General features: G+C 52.1%; 1 protein-coding gene across 2 annotated transcripts in view; it reads right to left on the reverse strand.

Annotated features, from left to right (window-relative positions):
• CUNH20orf96 (chromosome unknown C20orf96 homolog) overlaps positions 1–8647 on the reverse strand; it is a 16861-nt gene extending 8214 nt beyond the window's left edge. For both annotated transcript variants that reach the window (XM_045295439.1, XM_045295440.1), the window contains exons 1-4: positions 8584–8647; positions 8281–8338; positions 7075–7192; positions 3135–3244 (exon numbers count right to left, since the gene is read on the reverse strand). In XM_045295439.1, the coding sequence (XP_045151374.1) occupies positions 3135–3244; positions 7075–7192; positions 8281–8338; positions 8584–8603 (306 nt within the window). In that variant the 5' untranslated portion in view covers positions 8604–8647. The remainder of the gene's footprint in view (positions 1–3134; positions 3245–7074; positions 7193–8280; positions 8339–8583) is intronic.
• Positions 8648–10405: the final 1758 nt, after the last annotated feature.

Here is a 10405-nt window from a genome sequence, read left to right on the forward strand (position 1 = left end):
CCCATAGAGAGGCACCATCTCAGAAAGTCACACACTCAAGCGGCAGTTCTACCCTGTCCTGCAAGGTGGCTTTGAGTCGCAGTCGACTCAATGGTAGCTCAGTCTTCACTTATTACAGTTTATAATTCCATGATTTATTTTTCACTTCCCTAATGTCCTTTTTTCTAAGCTTTACCACCATCGGACACGCAACCTTTCTCTCGTTTCTGGTCTGTCCTGCCTCACTAAGATGTTCCGTCCGGAGGAGCGTGGACTTTGTGTCCATCTGGCCACAACTGCAGCCCCAGCAGACAGAGCAGGGCACGGAGCTCATGAAAGGCTGTCCGCCGGTGTTCTTGCACCTGCTTTCGGTGTCTCCCCATGGAAGGAGCAGCTCTCTGACAGCACCAACGGGGTGTCCTGCTCACGGCTTTGATGAAACAGCCTGATATCCTTATGGCATTTCATCCAGTTCTGTCTAACTTCTGCCCAATGGCTGGGCGTGGCCATGCAAATAGGGTGTGTGAAGCACCAATAGAGGGGACTGGTCCGTGTTGCCATTCCTTTGGGGATAAGAGCGCTGTCTCAGAAGCAGGAACAGAGAAGAATCCCGTGACCATCAAGGAGGAGGAGCTACCGGTGAAGCTTGTGTGAGATCCCTGCCGGAAGTGGAGGAGGCAGCAGAGACCATGACACAGAGCAAGGAGGCTGTGAGGTGGCACAGTGGGTTTCCCAGCCCACAGAACAGAGGCCACGGGGCCACGTGGCTGGGAGGCTGAGGCCCAGACTCCGACGTGGCTGCTGGCTGAGAAGGGGTGCTGCTGTGGACACAAGACTATGTTCTCACCGTTTCCTGATCCTGACTTGGGGTAACCTGCTACCTTCCCTGATGAACCCTCCTATTGCTGAGTAATGGCTATGAGTTCTCTGTAGACATTGCAGCAGAGAAGTAAGGTGTGGTGGAAGGGGGCGCGGGTGTGGGAATGGGGTGAGCACAATGGAGGGTGGAGGCACGGCTGACCTCTGCCTTCTGGCAATGGTCAATCGGCCTGGGGGTGCTGAGCAGTTGGAGTTTCCTTCACCCGACGGAAGCCGAGGGTGGTCAGGTGTGGCCTCCATGCCATGGCCTCCACAGGTATATCTGGCACAGGGCCTGGCAACAAGAGCCCAGGGGCACCTGGGAAACCCTAAGTCATATCATGACTCCTCTGCTTTTCCAGCCAGACTTGGCATCGAAACTCCAGGTCTGATGATGGTGCGTTGCCCCCATCGTCACCTACGCCCCATCTTTCCTCCTCACTCGCTTGTCCAGCCACTTCGGCCTCAGGGCCCTCTGGCCAGTCCTCCTGGTGATATCACATGGCCGTTTCACCTCCATCAGGTCCCAGCTCAGCTGGCCCCTACCTCGATGGCCTTCCCTGCCCAGCCTCTCTTAGTCATCGCCCCTTGCTCCTCGACGCTCTGCGTCTCTCCAGCTGAACCTTCTCCCCAGTTCTCCCCAACACAACACCTGTTTGTTGACCATGCTTACTGTATCTCCCTCCCAGGAGAACATGAAGCACCCCCCACCCATCCCCGCCAAGGTCAGAAGCCAAACCACTAGAGCGCAGGGCCTGGCTCACAGTAGGCGCTCAGGATATAATTGGGGTAAGTAAACGAACAAATGACTTGATTATAAGAGGCAGCATTAGGAAGGGATTGGCAGCTCAGGTTTTGCAGCCAAAGCATCGAGGCTCCTGATCTGCCTGAGACACAAACTCATAAACTACCTTCCAATTCTAAAGTCGGGAAAACTATAGCATCAAAATAAGGAGTTGCTGTAAAAGACAAAAAAAGTTTTTTTAACCATCAAAGAATCTAGAGATCAATCCCGATCAAAAGGGGGTGGGGGTGGGGGAACAAATGCAAAATGCAGGACAGAATTTCAAATTCTCATGGAATCCAGATTTTCTGGGGCCACGGGGGCTGGATGAACCTCAGACACTAAGGCCCTGAGATCATTTTGAAACCTCTAAGGAAAAATATCTCCGGATGTCTTCTTAAAACCAAATACTAGTTTAGCTTAAGTAGTGAAACATGTCTTCCTTAAGCACCGTGCCCTTTCTAAGGTCTGCTTATAGGGCGTCAGATTGTCAATAGCGAGTGCAAAGGTCAGGAAGGAAACTGAGCAGGACGGTGAGTGTATCCCAGTGAGGAAGGACCAGCTCGGGACCTCTCGGGAGAACGGTTGCACGGCTCCAGCAAGGCGGTCAACGTCTCTGGACGGTAAAAATCGTGGAACCAGCTTGGTCATTTCAACACTTTGGAACATTGCTTAAATCAGTGGTTCTCGACCTTGCTAATGCTCCCACCCTTTCCGACAGTTCCTCATGTGGTGGGGACCCCCCAACCACGCCATTATTTTCATTGCCACTTCATCACTGTCATGTTGCTGCTGTTATGAATCAGGTGACAGCTGTGAAAGGGTCGTTCCACCCCCAAAGGGGTTGACACCCACAGGTTGAGAACCGCCGGTTTAGATAATTCCGGAAGCGGAGGACCAGCCAAACAGAGGAAGACCCTCGATACGCCGGATTGACACAGGGGCTGTAACCCTGGGCTGATCCAGCCTAACAACGGTGAGGACGGAGCAGGCCTGGGCAGTGTTTCGTCCTGTTGTACACAGGGCCACTAGGCGAGGAAGACAGGGTCACTACGAGTGGTACACAGGGTCGCTATGAGCGGTAGACAGGGTCACTAAGAGTGGTACACAGGGTCGCTGAGTGGGAACCGCTTTGAGGGCCCCTAACGTCATCGTCAAACACTAAACAGTGAGAAAGCAGCCCTTTTTCAAGGTGCCCGGGTTCCCTGAGGGTTGAGTCACTGGCAAGCTGTAGCTGTACAAGCCGCTGCATCTTTCCGAACGTAGTGAAGTAAAACATGATTCTGATGGTTTTCCTGGCCGAAGCTTGGTTTCCCTGGCTTTGAGCCACGGTGACTCTGGCTCCGGTACCTTGAGGAAGTCCCTTAAGCTCCCTGTGCCTCCGTTTCCCCATTTGTGAACAGGAATGAGGAGGAACAGGGATGCTGGGAGGGGCAGTGATTCCAGGCTGGAGCCCCAGAAGGCTCTGAGTGTGTCCGTGCTGCCGGCCACCCAGCTGCCCAGACCCGCATACCCGCATGAGCCGGATCCTGGCCTGCACCCCTCCAGGGTCCACCTTCTCCCCTCTGCTCGGTTTGCGCTGCTTCCTCGGCGGCTTCGCCACCAAGAAGGGCTCGGAGTGAACTGCCAGAGGAAAACAGGAAGGACAGGGCAACAGTCAGGTCCCAGAGACCGAGTAGCAGAGGCCCAGTCCCACCGTCTCACAGCCCAACAAGGTGTGACTGTGAGACAGAGGGCGGCCTTCACACCCATTCATAAGTCCCCATTCTGAGCCCTGACACAAGGAAGGGACAAGCTCAGGAGAGAGCGGGGACTGCCTATGGAGGGAGGGGCAGAGAGAGCCAACCCAAGACCCAACTGGGCACCCCTGCTCTCAGTCCTTCTCATCCGACAGCCAGCCAGGATTCCCACTCTCTTGTCTCTTGCTGAGAGCTGAGCAGTGTGGGACAGCAGGCTCGAGCCCAAATCCCTGCTCTCCCAGGGACCAGACAGGTGGGGGGCGGGGGGGAATGTCCGGCGGGAGGCGGGTTAAGGAGAAAACCAGGCTGGCTGGGAACCCACTCCCCCTTCCACCTGCTGGCATTGACCTCTCTGTCCTCGCCTTTCCCCCGTGAATACAATGGGACTCAATTCGCCTACCTCCGAGGGTTGTGGGGAAGATTCCATCAGAGGGCACCTGCCAGTAGTGCCTGACACTACTCAGGACCGGATATACATGACAAATTGACAAAATTCTAACGAATGACCTGGCAATGGGGACACAGCACCCAAGGCTGTCTCTGGAACACCCTAACAGCCTCGGAGCTAAGCAGCACATGAAGGGCATCCAATGAGAACAGCACATTTGAAGCCGCGGGCTCGGCAGCCTGACCTGACCCTGCACCAGACAGGTCATCCAAGGAGCTTCGGCTCCCCGTTCACAGTCCATCCGGCAACCCGCTCACCAGGGAAAAACATCCCTTCTCTCTGAACGGGCCAGGGGCTTTCACTCTGGGAAATATTCATCTTCAACATCAAGCGGATGAACCGAATGTAAAATCGTTGCTTTGGTGTGAAGTGGATTTGATTTGGTACTTAAGGGTATAAAAAGGTCGGATGATGGCTAGACTTGTCCTTGCGGTGCTAACAACAAGTAGGTCCATTGGATTTTGACTTGTTTTAAGTGGAAACGTTGAAGATGTTCTTATTAAGTCTATAACCGGAACTTTTAAGAAGACACACAGTACCCTGGTATGGAAGTTTATTTATTATATTTACAAGACGTAAATGGACTCTGCTAATCAGGCACACGAACTATTTGAAAATGAAACTGAAAAAAAAGAAATATATATTTATATATATAAAATTTCGGTTAGACGCCTTAAAACCCACTGGGTCTGTTGGGACTCACAGTGACCCACTAGGGTGGAACAGAACTGCCCCGGGAGGTTTTCCCTGCGGCCCAGCTTCACAGGAGCAGACGGCCGCAGCCGTATTCCATGCTGTACCTGGGCTCAAACCACCAACTTTTTGGTTAGCAGCCAAGCACATAACCACTGTGCCACCAGGGCTCCTTCTTAAAGGAGTTAAGGGGATTGCAATGGTGGTGTAGTGGGTTACATACTGGTCTGCTAAACACAAGGTCTGTGGTTTGAATCCACCAGCCGCTCCAAGGGAGAAAGATGCGGCTGTCTTCTCCTATAAAGAGTTCAAAGTCTCAGAAACGCAAAGGGACCTTTTTGCTCTGTCCTAGAAGGTCACTGTGATTCAGAATCAACTCGATGAGAGTGAGTTTCGATGTTTTCGGTTTTTGTTTTTTTAATTAACCCAGTTCCAGAATACGTGTTTTTAAAATATACAAGAACCATACAACTATGTAATTAGGTACCTAGGTAGGTAATACTATTTGTGAACCTCATTTAAGAATACCAAAGGAGAGATTGGGAACCCTATAGAGGGCGGCTATGAGTCAGAATCAACTCTGTAACAGTAAGCTGGGTTGGGTTAATAACAAAATATTTGTTATTAAAAGATGTTGGGTCTGGAAAAGGTAATGCTGGTTTACCTCAGCCCTCTATTTAATACCGAGGACAGCCTCAGGAGGCAAGTGTCACTGTCCCCAACTTACAAGTGAGTACACTGAGGCTTCGAGAGATAAATGACTGCCAAGGAAGGAGCTGGCAGAGCTGAGACAGGAAGGCCTGGCAATGGTTCATAGCAACCCTCGGTATAACAAAAGGAAACACATCCGCATCATCGTTGCCAGAGTTGAGCCCGTGATGGCAGGCCCTGCCTCAGTCCACCTCATTTTGGGTCATGCTCATTGTCACTGAGCCAGCAGGATGTCCTTTCCCAGGGAATGACCCTCCTGATAACATGCCCAAAGCCTGTGAGACAAAGTCTTACCATCCTCACTTCTAAGGAACATTCTTATCTGTTCTTCCCCCAGAGAGCTTGGGTTGTTGGTCCGGCAGTCTGGGGTCATAGTCCGTGTTCTTCAGCACAATTCCAATGTATCCATTCTTTGGTCTTCCTTATACATTGTCCAGCTTTTGCCACCGTGTGAGGTGGTTGAAAAATACCACGGCTTGGGTCAGGCGCACCTTCGTCCTCAAAGGGCCATCCCTCCTCTGTCACACTTCCCAGAGCTCGTTTGCAACAGATAATTCCCAGCACAATGTGTCCTTTGATTCTTCTCGACGGCCTGCTTCCAGGGGCGTTGACTGGGAGTCCAAGTCAAATGAAACCCATCACAACTTCACTACTTTCTCCCTGTATCAAGATTTGGCTGACTGGTCCAGTTTTGTGTGTGTAGGGGTGGGGGGGTATTTTATGTTGAGGTGTAATCCACAAGATAAAAGGCTGCAGTCTTGGATCTTCAGCAGGAAGTACTTCCGGTCCTCCTCACTTCCAGCTCTCACGGCCGTGTCCGCTAAGTATCCCAGGGTGCTCAGGAGTCTTCCTCCGGTCCTGAGGTTGGGTTCTTCCGGTTTTCCAACTGCTCAGTTGACAGATTGAGTCTCACCAACGGGCCCACTGCCGGCGAGTTAGTACTGACTCACAGGGACCCTACACACAGGATAAAACTGCCCTGTGGGTTTCCAAGACCCTAGCCCCGCAGGCCCTAGAAGCCTTGTCTCTCCCTGATGGAGCAGCAGGTGGTTTTGAATTGCTGGCCTTGCAGTTAGCAGCCCAACGTGGAGCCACCAGAACTCCATAGACATGGAACAAAAGCATGCAGAACCCTGCACGTATGTACGTACCTCTCCCGATTTTGAACAATTGCCTCCTGGTCTCTGTAAAGGTTCCTCGTGAGGACAATCAAATGTCCATGCTTCACGCCATGATCCACAATTTGTTGTGATCCACACAGACAAATGCCTTTGCGGAGTCAATAATGAGGCAGATGGTGAAAAACTTTCGGGACCTTCCTTTGCTTGTGTGGCAGTGCCCCAATGAGAAGAAACAGCTACCATCTCCGCTGATAATCAAAATGCAAGATGTATTATGTAGGAATCCAAAAACACACAAACAAAAAAGCTTGAATCCAGGAAAGCTGGGAGTTGTCAAACATGAAATGGAAGGCCTGAAGACCAGTGTCTTGGGCATTAGTGAGCGGAAATGACTGGTATGGGCCTTTTTTTTTTAATCAGACCATCACATGTTCTATTGTATTGGGAAAGACAAATCAAAGATGCAGGGGGACACGTTCATGGTCAACTAGAGTGTCTGGAGTTCTATCCTGAAGTACAACACCGGCACTGACAGGGCACTCATACACCTACTTGGAAGCCCAGTCATCCCACTGAGTCCAATCCATGCACCAACAACTGAAGCCAAAGATGAAGACAATGAAAACCAAAAAAAAAGTTTATAGCTGCTAGCCTGACACAAATGGTGTCACCAGGGGCAAACAAGAGTCACTCTACCCTGTCCCGCAACCCCTAAATCAGCCCCCAAGTGCCTTTGCCCACCTGGCTGGACGCTAGTCAACGCCTTTGTTTTGTTTTTCTTGTGGCTGCTGGTTGGCTGGACTGGAAGTAGAATAGAAGGCTTCGTTTTCTTTTTAGACCGCTGCCATGGGCCATAATCCTATCAGATACAGGTAATTCGTCACATGGGGCTGCTGGCTCAAAGCCCAGTCCCACCCATTACAGGTACCCAGCACTTTACCAGGGAGCCCTCGTGGGGTAGGAGCTCACGCTTCCTGCTCCTGTAAAGACAGCCTCAGAGGTCACCGAGGAGTTCTATTCTGCCCCGCAGGGTCACTCTGAGTTAGAATCCACTCAGTGGCAATGATTTTCTGAGTGCTTTACCTCTGAGAACCTCACGCTGCCGCTCTAGAAACGGAATCTACTACTAACACCTATCTCCATGGGCTGGTGTGAGGATTCTGAGAAATGGGGATGTGTAAAGCCTATGCCAAGTGCTTCCCTAAACATGAGTTTTCACTGGTTTATCAGCCAGCCACTGGGGACTGGGCACACCTGAGCAGGGAGCTGCTGGGAATGATGAGAAACACAGGCATGGGAGAGGCCAACACTCATGATGAGGAAATCTACCAGCCGTTGCACTCAACGACTCAGCTAATCGATGCATTCCGACTGGTGCTGGCGAAGAATACTGAAAGCCCCACAGACTCAAAGGAGCAAACGAACCAGCCCCAACTTTGGTCCTTATGGAGGCAAGGACAGAGATACTTGTCCCTGGAGAAGGACATGTGTTTGGTCAACTGGAGGGGCAGTGAAAAAGGGGAAGGTCCTCAGGGAGATGTTCACAGTGGCTGCCACCATGGGCTCAAACATCGGGACAAATGTGAGGATGGCTCAGGGCCGGTCAGTGTCTCTGTTGTCCATCAGATGCCTCGTGCCCTCGGACCACAACCAAATAGTTGGCATTTAGAATCTACCCAGGGGCAGCGTGAAGGAAGGGCCTGGCGAGCTGCTTCGCTAAGGATTACAGCCAAGAAAACCGCCTGGGGCAGTTCTACTGGGTCACGTGGAGCTCTCCAGGTCTGCAATGGGTTTTAATATGCGGAGCGGGAATTGGGGGGTGAACACTGAGATTCAGACGGCAAATGTGTAACACACGCAGCTAGGGCTGGAATTCCAGTGTCCAGACTCCATCACTTCGGACCCAGGTCCAGGTGCCCACTCCCTCGCCAGCCGCCCGGGACTCACCGGAGCCTGGTATCTGTGGATTTGAGGGTGAAGCCCAGAACGGGTGTAGCTGGAAGGCCTGCTGACAGACAGGACAGAACTTCAGCATCCTGCTCAGCCCCGAGGGAGACTGCAGCCAGCAAACTCAAGACAGACGTGGGGTCTGGAACCCTACACAGTCGTTTCTTGGGGACCCAGGGGAACCAGGTGGGAAAGGAGGAGAGGAGGGAGGAGGGCCGGAAGGCGGTGCGAACCGAGAGGAGGGGAGGTGAACAGGGTGGGTCACTGGCCCATCCTCTCCCACCCCGACCCCTCGTTACCCACTCTGGGAGGACGCGCGCCATCGGAGACCATGGAAGAAGGGCTGTGGTCCGAGGGCGCTGGTCTTCGAGGACGCTTGTGGAGCTGCGGCCTCCTCGGTGTGGATCGTGCGGTTGCCCAGGGCACCGGGACTGCCCCGCCGGACCGACGCTTTGGCTCGGTCTCCGTCTCCAAGGAAACGCAGCGCGCACTACCGAGCGCCCGGAGGGACCGGTCCCGCCGGGCAGAATGGAATGCCCGCCTCCGGCCTTGCCAATTTGATGTCAGTTCCCCACCGGTTTGCCCACCTGTAATCCTATTCATTGCTTCCTTGCCTCGGGACCGGCTGCTGATTTCGTAGAAAATTGTAGGGATCAATGAGCGCACACGTTCATGTCACCTTATCTACTCACGGGCAATTCTCCTTCCTTTCACTCCGTCCTGTTTAAAGCCAACCCCTAACTTCTCTCGCCTTCGGATACCTCCTGCCCGGATGACGTAAGCGTTCCTTTTCCATTCTCACTGACGAATATACTGAACTTCTGAGAAATGAAACAACACACTTTTTTTTAATGACTTGTTTTACTGGGGGCTCTTACCGCTCTTATAACAATCCATACATCAGTTGTTTCAAGCACATTTATATAAATGTTGCCATCATCATTTTCAAAGCATGTTCCTTCTACTTGAAGCCTTGGTATCAGCTCCTCTCTCTTCCCCTCGCTTCCCCCCCCTCCCCCCACCCTCGTGACCCTTGGTAAATTATAAAGTATTATTGTTTTCATATCTTACACCATCCGCTGTCTCCCTTCACCCATGTTTCTGTACCGCCACCTCCTCTAGGATGTCGTCTCCCCCTCTCTGGAGTATTATTTCCACCCTTATCCTACTACATTTTCATTTCTTCCATTTGAAAACGTGACCCCTTCCTCTCCAGCTACGCTCCCACTTTCTAGAAGTTTGACTTTACTGCGGAACTCCTGGAGAGGTTGCTCTGCTATTTCAACACACACACACACACACACACACACACACCCTCAATCGGGCTCTCACACTCCATCACTCCACTGAAACTGCCTGCTCAGCCTCACCAGTGACCTCCAGGATTTCAGTGCCCATGGTGTCTTCTTGGACCTCACCAAGGAGCATCTGACCCAGAAGAACCCCCTGGTCTTAAAGCACTCCCTCCCCTTAGCTCCAGAAAACCACTCGCTCCGTTTCCTTCCTGCCTGCTTTTCCACCTCTGTGCTGCTTTCTCAGGAACAGGGCTCAGTTCCTCCCTGAACGCTTCTATCCTCCCTCAAGCCATTTGTCAACATCCTTATCGATGCCCGTTCATCAGTCTGTGGATAACATCTGTGTCCACCCCATTCACACCTCTAGACAGACGACTCTGCTGAACTCCTGTCAAATACGTCCAACTGCCTCCTCCATGCAGGATGCCCAGTAGACAACTCTGATGACCAATCGGTCCCCCGAAACTTGCCTCTCCTATGTTTTCCCTAATTCAAAATGGCAGCTCCCTTCTCAGAGTCACCCTTGATGCATGCCCTTCTCACTCGCTCTCACATCCTGCATCCAGTCCATCGGAGGGAGGATTCTGTCAGCACTAACTTCCTGAGTGAGACCACTTACTACCGTCACACACGCTTTACACACACACCGCTTTGCTCTTGTACTGCCACTGTGGTACCTGCTTTCAGCTCCCTCCTCATGCCCGTGTGCTTCGCCATGTGCCATGCTGAGCAGGAGCTCACAGAGCCCTCCCGCAATGAAAGTGCACTTTGTTCAAATAACCAGGAATTCTGGGATGCTCACCTGCCTGACACCATCACTGAAGACAAAG

Source organism: Echinops telfairi, unplaced genomic scaffold (assembly GCF_000313985.2).
Source record: "Echinops telfairi isolate 266 unplaced genomic scaffold, ASM31398v2 ScPeMD7_5592;HRSCAF=6446, whole genome shotgun sequence".
Taxonomy (NCBI): Eukaryota; Metazoa; Chordata; class Mammalia; order Afrosoricida; family Tenrecidae; genus Echinops; species Echinops telfairi.